Below are 12,279 nucleotides of genomic sequence, written 5' to 3'. Positions count from 1 at the left end.
CCATCCCAACCTCTCACCCACGAGGACTAAGTTGACTAGTTTCACTGGACTGAGCTGGTACTCCACACCTGGGATGACAGGCGTGCTGCCGCATAGGAGTCCCATATAACCACCCAGTGAGCAGAAGGGTAAACTAAGATGGTCGGCCAAGCTCCTTAATCAAGTCTTCCAGCTCCTGCCAGCACAGGAAAGACTCAAGTCCACGAGCCTCCCTGCCACCCCAACACACTTTATTTTATGGTAGAGACACACAACTGTTACTCAAGTATTCTGGAGGGAGAAAGGAGAACCAGCAGTTTAAAGTTATCTTCTGCAGGTTCGAGGTCAGCCTAGGATGAGAAGGAAAAAAGGGAAGGGGTTTGGAGCTAGTCTCTAATCTCAGCAGAGGCAGGTAGACAGCAAGCTTGAGACGAGCCTGGCCTATCTCCAGGCCATGTGTTAGCTGGAGGCTGAGGCTGAAGCTCAGTTGGAGAAGGGATCGCTTAGCATGCCTGTGGTTCTGGGTTCCAGAGGGAGGCTAGTCATTTCAACACCAGAGAGGCTGCGGTGGGGTTAGGAATTTAAAGTCATCTTTGGGCCAGTTGTGGTGGTACATGCAGGTAAAACATGCTAAGAGGCAAGAGGCAGAGGTAGGACAATCATGCGTTTGAAGCCTCATTTGTTGCTTCTGTGACGGCACACGCCTTTAGTCTCAGCACTTGGGAGGCAGAGGCAGGCGGATCTCTGTAAGTTAGAGGCCAGCCTGTTCTACGTAGTAAGTTCCAGGACAGCCAGAGCTACTATGAGAGAACTTATCTCAAAATAACTAATTGAGGAAAGTAAAGTTACCTTGGGCTACAGTGGGAATTTAAGGCCTGCCTGGGATACATAGGACCTTATTTTCTACAGAGTTCCAGGACAACTAGAGTTACACAAAGACCTTGTTAAAGAGGAGGAGGAGGAGGAGGAGGAGGAGGAGGAGGTGGGGGAGGAGGTCAGGGAAAGCCAGGCATGGAGGTATAAGAGAGGCTAAGGCAGAAGGATAGCAAGTTTGAGGCTAGCCTGGGCTCCACAGCCAGATGCTATGGCTTTTCTAGGCTAGACTGGAGTAAGTCTTCTCTTCACCGGCAGCAGTACAAGGGCTTGGTTAAGGGCCTGGGCCGGCCAGTCTTGCTTTACCCATCTGCTCACTGGGCAATCACCCAAGAAACCCAGGGCCCAGAGGAACAGGTCTAAGTTCCACTCTTTACCTTGCCTGAGGCAGACCTCTCAGCCTGCACAGGTCTCTGGGCAAGGTAGGAACTGTTATGACTGTGTTTCCACTAGAAAACTGGTAAACAGTTGGCCCTGCCCAGAGGCTCAGGGCCCCAGTCATCTGCAAACTCCATTCTTCAACCAGTTTCCAGATGCAAGACAGGAAATGGAGACCGGTTTTCCAGCCCTTTGCTGTCTAGCCAGGCTCAGTTGCCCTGGGAAGTTAGGCTGGAAGTCAGTTCATAACTTAGCTGTGCTCAGGTGTGACCTTGGGCTAGAATCGTCTCTAGATGCCTAACTCCACTGCATGGCTAGTTATGCTCCTCTCCATGTGTGGTGGTTTGAATAGGTGTGACACCTGTAGAGTTATGTGGTTGCATGCTTGGCCCACAGGGAGTGACACTATTAAGGGGTGTGTCCTCCTTGGAGTATGTGTGGCCTTGGGCCTTGGAGAGAGTGTGTCACTTTAGGGGTAGGTTTTGAGATCTCATGTTGCCAGAATCAGTCCTCTTCTGGACTTCATTTTGGGTCAAAATGAAGAGCTCTCAGCTCCTTCTTCAGCACCATGTCTGCCTGCATGCTATGCCTCCTGCCATGATGACAATGGACTGAGCCTCTGAAACTGTAAGCCAACCCCAATTAAATGTTGTCCTTATAAGAGTTGCCTTTGGTCATGGTGTCTTTTCAGAGCAATAAAAGACACTGTGTGTGTGTGTCTAGTATTTGTTTGTATTGTGCCTGAGTATGAGAACACAGGTGTATGTTGTAGGTCAAAGATGAGCATTAAATCATTAAATGTGTTCCTCACTAGTTCTCAGCCTTTTTTCGGTCTGTTTGAGAGAACATTGACTGGCCTGGAGTTTACTATGAAGACCAGGCTGACCTAGAACCTGTAGAGATTTTTTTTTTTTTTTTGGTTTTTTCGAGACAGTTTTTCTGTATAGCTCTGGCTGTCCTGGAACTCACTTTGTAGACCAAGCTGACCTCGAACTCAGAAATCCACCTGCCTCTGCCTCCCAAGTGCTGGAATTAAAGGTATGTACTATCACGCCCGGCTCACCTGTAGAGATCTTCCAGCCACTGCTTCCTAAGTGATGAGATTAAAAACATGCTTCACTAGCCAGGTGTGGTGGTGCATGCCTTTAATCCCAGCACTTGGGAGGCAGAGGCAGGCAGATTTCTGAGTTCGAGGCTAGCCTGGTCTACAAAGTGAGTTCTAGGACAGTCAGGGATATACAGGGAAACCCTGTCTCAAAAACCAAAACCAAACCAAATCAAAAACCATGCTTCACCACTCCCAGCTTCTATTTGATTTGGGGGCAGAGTTTCTCAGTGAACTTGTAGCAGCTGGCAGTAAGCTCTGGAGATCCTGACTTCCTCCCATGCTGGCTTTCATGTGGGTGTTGGGGATTTGAACTCCGTTCCTCGTGTACTTTACTGACTGCCATATTGCTGCTGACTCGTCTATGTATGGAGGGGTGAGATGTAGTCTCAAATTTGCTATGTGGCCAAGGATGACCCTGTGCTCCTACTACTCCTGCCTCTTCCTCCCCAGTGCAGGGACAGCAGGTGTACACCAGCAAGCAGTTCATGTGGTGCTGGGAATGAACTCAGGGCACTGGTGACTGTGCGGCAGCACAGTCCCCGTTGTGCTGTGACTTCTTGCCCAGTGTCACCCTTCTGAGCCCTCCCCATCTTCTTTTTTTTTTTTTAATTTCTTTATTTATCATGTGAGTACACTGTTGCTGCTATCTAGAGACACACCAGAAGAGGCATCAGATCTCATTACAGATGGTTGTGAGTCACCATGTGGTTGCTGGGATTTGAACTCATGACCTTCGGAAGAGCAGTCAGTGCTCTTAACCGCTAAGCCATTTCTCCAGCCACCCTCCCCCTTTCCTAAGCCTCAATTTCCACATCTGGAATATGGAGTTATATATACCGCTGAAAGGCTGACTTTGAATGTGCTGGCTGCTCTGATTCCAGATAGCCACTTTGCCCTTGTGTTTCCCTTGCTCCAGCTCCCCGAAACACTTAGGTGGTGATGTTCTAGACATCAGAAGGTTTTATTAAATGTATGGGAAGAGGTGATGGCTAGATTCCAGGAGGGGGCATTAGAGTCTGGGTGACTTTTGAGGTACAGTGACGCAGCAAGAACACCTATGCTCCTTTCTGGCCTGGATTGCAGTTTCTCCGAATGTCCGTGTGGCTAACCCACCCTCGAAGGCCAATGATGGCTGCACGGGTAGATGACTTAGCAGAGAGATGCGCATGCTCACTGCTGCTTCTTGTCTTGGTCCTGTGGCGAAGATGGCAGCGCTGCATGCAAGAAGAAGGCGGGCCGCCACAGGCAGCGGAAAGCCAGCAGGTGGGGACCCAGTGCCAATAGCAGGTTGCTCAGAAAGAAGGTAGCCCAGGTGTCCTCTGGCACGCGGTAGGTGAAGGGTGTGCGCATGTGCATGGAGGCACCCATGTGTGAGAACTGCGCCTGACACGGATGCAGGGGAAGCACAGGTCAGGCTGACACCCCAGGCACCGCCCACTCTCTTGTCTTCCTTCCCTAAAGCAACTGTTCAGCTCTAAACATTCCCACCCCTGATGCTACTCTTCCTCATCACAAATGTTCCGGCCCCACAGAGATGCCTTCCTGGGCCCCCTGCCTTGGCTGGGTCTAGGCTTTTTTTCTTCCTACCAGAAACCCAGAAATAGCTCTGGTCCTACCACTGCTCAAAGACCTCTATGGCTCCCTACACCCAGCCCCCTTACATGTTGAGAGGCAGAGTTCAAAACTGTCAACACCTAGCTCCAGTGTCTCCCGGCTCTCTCTCCCTTGGTGTCTTCTTTACTGCCTTTCTATACTGTTGCCATTCATGGAGGCCCTCCCCTGTATTCATCTTCATAGGCCACAACCTTTCCACTCAGCAATCCCTCTCTGACCCTGTTCCTCCTTCCCTCTGGGTTTCTGTTTCTTTCTTCAGTGCTGAGGAATGGAAGGTATGTGCTTGCACATGGAGGGAGGCATTGTACCAGTGAGCCATATGACACTATGATTCTCTCTAGCTCTGACGAGGGTGCTTGAGGCTGCCTGTGGCTAGGGGTTCTGGACATCAAGTCATCTCCCCCAGTCTAGGGAATTCTAGGGAAGTCTTCACTACCTCTATCTCACCCCCACCCCTTACCTGGCCAATGGCTCCAGCAAATACCAAGGCCCAGTCCGGCAGCCAGGAGCAGCCAGGGAAGGCAAGGGCGTAGGCAGCCAGGCAGTAGAATGGTAGAGCATAGAACAAATACATCAGCATCTAGGGGAGATCACAGCTGTGAGGACACAGGTGGGGCATCCTCAAGGCTCCTCTCTTTCTCTATGGGGTCCTTCCCATTACCCACATTAGGTCTGCACTTTGCTACAGGACTCTGGCCTAGCAAGTGGGAACACCCTCTTTCCAAGGCTAACATGATTGACAGGGGCATGTGACTCAGGCTAGGCTAATCAGAGCCTGAATGAGCCATGTTCTTAAATACTAGGGTATTTAGGGTAACCAAGGGGGTGGATGAAACCCTGGAGTGCTTCTGGGATGTGTCTTAAAGCACTGGATCTCACCACACCCAAAGTCCACATGTCCATCTGCCTGGTAACCACTTCAGAGAAGCTTCAGGCAACCACTTCAGAGAAGCTTGGGCAGGACCACAGCCTGCCCTCTCACCTGCAACTTTGGGTAGGCCACAGGGTCCCGAAGGTATGGCTCATATTGGTAAATATAGATGAAGCAGGCATCTGTGGGGCAGTCAAGTACCACCTAAGATACACAAAAAAACACCATTCATGTCAAACATCTCACAAGGCCCCTCCCTACTCCAACTCTCAAGCTGAGCCCACAATAATCACTCTGGTCCCTCTCAGCCCTCCCTGCTTCTCTCCCCTTGCCTTGGGGTTCACCATAAGATTGCAGAGAAGAGGCTACAGGGAATAGGCGATTGTCAGGTCAGAGTTGGTGAAGAACTTCCTTGGGTGATCAGATAGAAGAATGCTGTCCTTTTGGCAATGAATAAGGAAATACATTTGGGAGAGGCAGGCTAAAAAGGGAGACTGGAGGTGAAAGAGCAGGGCAGCAAGGCAGACTCACCAGACCCCGGAAGACAGTGAAGAGCGCTGCAAAGATGAGGTATACTATGAGTGCCAGGTCAGCCGGACGCTGGAAGAGACTTTTCTTCTGTTCTTCCTGTACCTGCCCCGTAGGAGAAAGCCAGAGCTAGCCAGAGAGGTCGGGAACCCTTCCTACCTCCCTGAGTGCCAAGGAGGCTCTCCCGAGTATACAGTCATTTAGACATTGAACTGAGTGGTAAACCTAAGTCTCCCATAGTCTGGGCGAGTGTTCTAACCCTGAGCCATATGCCCAGCTCCTTCTGGGTGATTCTAGGCCAATGTCCTACTGTCAAGCCACATTTGAGTCCCTGAAGTTTTGAGATATTCTTACCATAAAGCCCATGTTGGCCTTGAACTCATGGTAATCTGTTCCAGTCTACCCAGTGCTGGGATGATAGGCACCGGCCACCATTCACGGCTTAGGTGTGGTGTTGGTGGGAGCACTCACCATGTCAGGGGTATAGGAGGTTGGTGCCCGGGACTGGTTGAAGATCCTCACACCGGCCCAGCATGGGACCAGCATGTACAGGATGGCGAGGAAGAAGGTAGGCCTCATCTCTGAACTGTATTTACCTGCCAGGGTGGGGAGAGGACAAGGCTCAGGATGGACCTCCTAACGGCAACTGGGCCACGCAAGAGCCCCACCTGGACATCTTGAGTTATACTATCCTTGTTCAAGCTCTTTTATCCTCATGGCTCCCCAGTATGCTCCTTACCCTGGCCTGCCTGAATATAGACCCGACACTTGTGTGGATGTCTTTGCTTCCCAACTTGGATATCCCCTGTGGGACATAAAACCATACCAGGGAGCTCAGTAAGGTAGAGCCAGTTGAGACCCAGAGACAAGGTGGGCACATACCTGAGGCTTAGGTAACTCCAAGTTCCCTGCCAGACTCCTGACTTGGAACATGTGCCATGCTTCTCACATAAGGAAACATGTCCTGTGGTCACATAGGCTCAAACAGAGTTCTCCAAGCTAATGAGGTACCTGGAGGCCCATAGGGCTTAGCCAATAAGCTTCCCTTCTCAGATGTTCCTCCCTGCACAACGTATTTAATCTCAGGCCCACCCCAAGAAACTGAGTGTGGTTTCTGCCATGACAATAAACTGTTTAGAACCATGGACTGACTCTTTCATCAAGATCCAGGTGAGGAGTCTAGGAAAGGCCTTTGTCTACAGAGCTGTAGCCTAACTCTCCCGTAGAAGGGCTCTCTGCGTTCCCAGCCACAACTGCCACCAGGTCTGCCTCCACCAAGCTGAGGACAATCTCATCCCACTGGGACAAGTCGAAGCATCCCCTCTCCCCTGGCCCTGGGCTAGACGATGTCTTCAGCCCATGGACCCCTGACTCCATTCTCTGCTCTTCTGAAACTCCCAGCAGTGCGTGGATGTCCAAGAGTCTGAGAACCCCATGGCCCTGGCCTCACTGCAGGTCTGGGGACCCCAAGCCAGCTCTGGTTTCCCCACATCTCAGACTGAGCTTTCCTACCCCAGAAGTGGTGTCTTAGAGCTTCCCTACAGCCCAACACTCAACCCCCGAGGCGGCGTGGGATAAATGCAGTCAAACTCCCCACGATCCACCTCCCTAAAGGCTGTGCACGGTGGTGGAACGATCTGGACAGTCCCCTCAATCAGCATTTTCTGAGACATTTCAACACTGGGACTCATCATTTCTGCCCTGTCTTCAAAAACCTACTTAGCAAGCCTCCACTGGACTCCCTTCTTCTGTGAAGAGCATTTTGGGAAACCCTGAGAGGAATCAGGATTAACGCTATCTCCTCTTTACTTCCGTGTGGAAAGGGAGTAGAGAGTGTAGTGGCTGCTGGTCAAGGTTATTTAGATATGTGAATGGTTGGAGTTTCAGCGTTTTTGTCCTTACCAAGGATGTTTCCCGGGAGAAACACCAGGATGCTCATGGCGAAGGATCCCAGCCAGTAGAGCCCAAGGTTCCGGTACCTTTTCCTGGGAAGGGAAGGGGGATAGCTGTGGCACACTAAACCTCCATCTCAAGCCCTTGCTAGGGCCAGAGGCCACACTGGATCTTTACCTCTGGGTCCCTCCTGGGCCATTTATTTATTTATTTATATTTATGGTAGCCAGAGATGGAACGTGGGTCTTGAGCATGCTCAGTATATGCTTGTTTGACACCTCACACAGGGATAATAAGCATGGGGAATGACACCAATGGTCTAGAAGATGTGGGTCTCCAGCCAGCCATACCTGTTGACAACCTGGAAATGTTCTCGAGCCTTCCCCAGGTGATCACACCCCTTCTCAAACACTTCTGGTTCCCCAGAGACTTGGGACTCACTCCAGGAATCAATCTCCTCCTGGGTTCCTAGTCTTCTGTCCCCCTCACCTTTTGCGGATGGCACCAGCCATTGTCAGATAGAGCAGGTAGTGCACAGTACCATCCCAGTAGCAGATGAAGATGCCATGTGCTGTGCGTAGGTAGGGCTCACCCTGTGGGCAGGAGTGGGGCTCAGGAGCATGCATGATGGGGCCAGAACCACACCCAGCTATCCCACACTACCTCCTTGGTGTAGAAATCCATGAAGCCCATCATGTAGCCATCTTCTTGGAGTGCAATGACAAGGTCCACCACCGAGGTGAAGGAGAAGATCACAAAGACTGGAGACAGAGAAGGTGGGACTGAGCAGGTGAGTGGGGTTGACATGGACAAGGACAGGGCCAAGTATGGGTGTGGCTAAAGCCAACACAATGACAGTTTGGGCCTGGGCAATCTCAGGTTCTGTTCTTTTGACACAGGGTCTGTAGCCTAGGCTGCCCTGGGACAAATGAAAATCCTCCTGCTGCAGATTCCCAATTGCTGGGATTACAGGCTCTCAGCACCACATTAGCTTTTAGTTCAGCTTATAATTGGGCTTGAAACATCAGGTCCAGCCGGGCAGTGGTGGCACACCTTTAATCCCAGCACTTGGGAGGCAGAGGCAGGCAAGTTTCTGAGTTCAAGACCAGCCTGGTCTACAGAGTGAGTTACAGGACAGCCAGGGCTATACAGGGAAACCCTGTCTTGAAGAAAGAAGAAAAAAGAAAGAAAGAAAGAAAGAAAGAAAGAAAGAAAGAAAGAAAGAAAGAAAGAAAGGAAGGAAGGAAGGAAGGAAGGAAGGAAGGAAGGAAGGAAGGAAGGAAGGAAGGAAGGAAGGAAGGAAGAAAGAGAAAAAGAAACATCAGGTCTAAGGAAAGGTGACCAGGCCACACATAATAGCATCCATTCTACATTCTATATATGTGATGAAGGAAGTCCCAAGTCTGGAGCTGGACAAAGTGCCATTGTCATTCCAGCATTCAGAACTCAGATAGAGGCAGGAAGATTAGGAGTTAGGGTCAGCTCAGGCTACATGAGTCCTGGGAAGGGCATAGGGGAGAAAGACATAATTACTTCTCTCTGGAGTTCCACCTCTGAAAGACACCCTTTGAGGTTCTCCAGTCTAATGGTATTCCAGGCCCTCCGAGTTCCACAGTTAATGGGAACCACTCAAAGACTAACAGAGGTCCTTGGGTTGGTCTTTAGCCTTTGCCCAGAGAACCCTGCTCCTCAGCACCTCCCAATGACTCACCAGCATAGAGAGGGTCGTAGGTGATCTCCCCATGAGATAGGCTATAGACTGCCAGGAAGAGCAGACCCAGTATCAGAGCACTCGTCAGCACCACAAACAGGGGCCTGGGGGAAAATCGAGTGCTTGGGTGAGACCTCCTGGAGGAATTATTCAGAAAGTGTCAGCAAAGGAGAATGAGACCTGACTTCTCCATCAGTGGTTTCTTGGTTAGGTTTTCTACTTGGCAAACTCCTACTCATACTTCAAGGCTTATCCATATTGCTCCCACTGGAAGCCCTCTCTGATTTCCCTATCTCTGTGTTTCATCATTAGCTAATACTCATTCCTTTGGATTTGCCAGGTCACTCATTGAGCCTCACCCTTCATGTGGTTGGACTCTGATGGGAGGGAATCTAGTATTTTCTTGAGGCTCCCAGTTTCTCTCAACTAAAGTCCAAATGTCTCCAACTGCACTTCCCTATTCTTGCTCAGTTACACCGAAGTTATACAGTCTGATAAGACAGTTCAGCTAGCTGCATAGATAACACAAGCCAGGTCTCTGGGCTTCCCTTAACACAGCTGGACAAACAAACCAAAACCCAGAGAGGGGAATCCACCTGTCTGGTGCCACACAGCCAGTTTTTGTTCAATTCTCCTAAACTACCCAGGCCCACATTTCATAAACTCCATCCTGGTTTTACTTAACCAAAATGCCAACACTAATCTTGACACTGCACAGAACTTGTGATCCTCACCCATGACGATAGTGAAACCCAGATAGATAAAGAGACCTGGGCTCCCAAAGGGCACTTGGCTCACTCAGACTCTCAGGAGACAGGTACCAGGGAGTCAGACCTATGGCTAAGGCCCTCTCTATCCCACTGTTTGAGTTAACTGAGCTTTGGAGTGAGGGGATTGCTGGACCTCCGGGGTCTATCTGAAGATAGAAGTCAGGGACAGGGTGCTCATTGCTTGTAGGGGGAGTTAACTCTAGGCCTGAGACAGAGACGATGGTACAGGGCATGCGTACCAGGGAAGTTGGGTGAGTTGGGCTTTATCTAGGAAAATACTTTGACCCTGGGTGACTTTGGAACTGGCACAGCATACATCCCTGGAATACTCGTAAATGCCACAACCCACTATGGCTCCACATCACCTTTCCCCAGAAACTTACAACTTCATCTTCCTGACAGCGCGGCTGGAGAGGGATTTCTGCTTGCAATGGCGTTCCCCCGGCCCAGCTCCCATCCTATGGGATTTTGCTACCCCTCATCCTCCCTCCAGCCCCATGGTCCTCATGGACGAAAACGCACTGTGAGAACGCCGAAACTTGATTGAGTAGGTAGGACACTGGCAGGGCGCAGAATGACATTGCCACAGTCCTGCCGGCTAGGGGCGGGATGTCCATGGCAGCGGCACCCCGACCCCGGCGAGGCCTCCAGGACGCTTGGCTCCGTGACCGCAGCGCGTCAGAGCTCTGAGTTGCCAGGAACCTGCCTGCCCCCCCCCCCCCCCCCGCGCGCAAAGGTCGCCCCGCGCAGGAGCTGGTCACCACCCTTTCCTGTGTTGAGGTTCTTGGCCAGTATGCGGAGGGGGTGGGTGGGGAGTGCCGCCCTACTATCAGGAGACTCCGCCCATAAGCTCCCTTTCTCAGTCCTTTTATCCATTGCACAGCGTCCTTTCCCAGTTTTCAGCCGTCCCACATCTGCAGCCATGCCCCCTTACCTCTACCCAGCTTATAACTCCGCCCCCATACCCTAGTCACCTGTGGGGCTGAACTGTAGAGACTTCCCTTTACCGAGTCCACAATAGTCCCTTACCTAAGACCCATTCACCTCTCCTAGCCCTACTCACAGGCATTAGCTCAAGAGTGCAGCCACGCTCTACATGGCCCCGCCCCCAGGCCCTACACTCACAACTTGTACACACTGCAGTCCAGCCCCTGGCCACACTCCCACTACTCAGCTCTGCCAACTCTAGGACCTTTTGTGTCATGCCCAACCAGATCTTGGGAGAGGGAAACATTGGGGAGATGGAAGACCAGAGGAGCAAGACTGGAGTACTCAGATTTATCATTCTTATTCTCTTGAGGACTTTGACTAGCTGGAGAGGTCTGGGGAGGATCCAGGGCAGCACAAATGGGATGAAGCTGCAAAGATTGACCATCACGGGCTCCAGCTGGGCTCTTGCAGCTATGCAGTGAGCAATACATGAGACAGCCCAGGCCTCTGCCTCTAGACAGGCCCTACCCATACTCCAGCTGTGCCCAGTCCACACCAGCCCATGCACATATCATGAAGTGTTTGGAAGCCTCTTTTTCCTCTGCCTGGGGTAAAGTCTGAATCAACTGGCTGGTCTCCAGTTACTGTGAACTCAATGAGCCTCAGTGGGACTGGAGGAGGGACAAAAGAGGTTTCTGGCAACAGCAGGAACTGGAATGCTGGACAGGTGAGCATTGGGACTTTAATACACAGCACAACACTTGTGACCACAGGATAGAGATGGATGCCAGAACATTTCATAGTCCAAGGATGGCCGATCTGAATGTAGACTTTGTGTTTCCAGAATATTCAGTAGTAGGGCCGTCTGGGGTTGTTCTGTGGAAGCCCAAAAAGATCAAAGGAGTGTTAGTGGAAAACTATAGGTCCTCCCTCCACAACGTTGCAGGCAGCAGAGCTGACATCCTGTGAGGGCTACAGCAGGGGTTTTGTCATCTCTCTCAAACTAACAGGCAGTCAGGGAGGCACGCACCAGCGGGTTGGGCCGGAATCGGTAGGCCAGCATCATCCTCTTGCGGAAGGCCTCGTACTCATCATCCTCCTTGGAGAGTTCAGCTGGCCGGTCGATGCCAAAGCCAGCTCCATCTATTGTGGTGGCACCCCTGTGGAAGGAAAACCAGCAGTCATGAGTAGGAACCAGGATGAGACAGACAGGAAGGGCTTCTGGGGTACTGGGGTGGGGACTGGTGGCAGGGTTGGCAGGTCCTAGATTCACTCAGACATGGGGTCAGAGGCCAGCTTCACGGTCAAGCAGTGTGGGTAGCAAGGCTTTACATACTAGTTAAACCAGAACTAGTTGTCACTAGCTGGAACCTTAGGACTTGTCCATCTGTGTGCTCCCGCAAGCCCTGTGGCAGCACTCACTTGTTCACTGGGTTCTTGATGCCCTGGCCCTCAGTGCCCAGCCCCTCGCCCTCTTTCCAGCCCATCTTCATGAGCATCTGGTAGCCAATGTTTTCCACCGTCAGCTTAAACTCCTTATATTCTGAGTAGTCTGGCTCTCTGCCCTCCTGCAACAGAAGAGAGGAGAAAGTTGCCAGCCATGGGGACTATAGCTGTCCCTAGG

The 12,279-nt window shown here is 51.3% G+C and overlaps 2 protein-coding genes across 6 annotated transcripts in view; both read right to left on the bottom strand.

Annotated features, from left to right (window-relative positions):
* Positions 1-3,270: 3,270 nt before the first annotated feature.
* On the bottom strand, positions 3,271-10,413 carry Tm6sf2 (transmembrane 6 superfamily member 2). Of its 2 annotated transcripts, none has more exons than NM_001293795.1 (10): positions 10,248-10,413; positions 8,956-9,059; positions 7,908-8,005; positions 7,734-7,837; positions 7,254-7,336; positions 5,823-5,947; positions 5,355-5,456; positions 4,935-5,027; positions 4,413-4,532; positions 3,271-3,721 (listed from the first exon to the last, which is right to left on the bottom strand). In NM_001293795.1, exons 1-10 carry the CDS (start codon positions 10,340-10,342, stop codon positions 3,509-3,511), a joined length of 1,137 nt encoding a protein of 378 aa, NP_001280724.1. In that variant the 5' UTR covers positions 10,343-10,413; the 3' UTR covers positions 3,271-3,508. The 2 variants fall into 2 exon arrangements, with proteins under 2 accessions (NP_001280724.1, NP_853518.1); NM_181540.4 differs by having other exon boundaries at positions 5,355-5,450.
* Positions 10,414-10,989: 576 nt separating this feature from the next.
* Sugp1 (SURP and G patch domain containing 1) overlaps positions 10,990-12,279 on the bottom strand; it is a 29,579-nt gene continuing 28,289 nt past the window's right edge. For 2 of the 4 annotated variants that reach the window (NM_027481.3, NM_001368391.1), the window contains 3 exons: positions 12,078-12,223; positions 11,686-11,815; positions 10,990-11,531 (listed from right to left, as the gene is read on the bottom strand). In NM_027481.3, coding sequence (NP_081757.1) covers positions 11,505-11,531; positions 11,686-11,815; positions 12,078-12,223 — 303 coding nt within the window. In that variant the 3' untranslated portion in view covers positions 10,990-11,504. The remainder of the gene's footprint in view (positions 11,532-11,685; positions 11,816-12,077; positions 12,224-12,279) is intronic. The other 2 variants (XM_030243754.1, XM_030243755.1) reach the window with 2 other exon arrangements.

The sequence above is a fragment of the Mus musculus genome, chromosome 8, assembly GCF_000001635.26.
Source record: "Mus musculus strain C57BL/6J chromosome 8, GRCm38.p6 C57BL/6J".
Taxonomy (NCBI): Eukaryota; Metazoa; Chordata; class Mammalia; order Rodentia; family Muridae; genus Mus; species Mus musculus.
The sequence above is the reverse complement of the archived record's forward strand: the minus strand, read 5'-3'. Positions and strand labels throughout refer to the sequence as shown.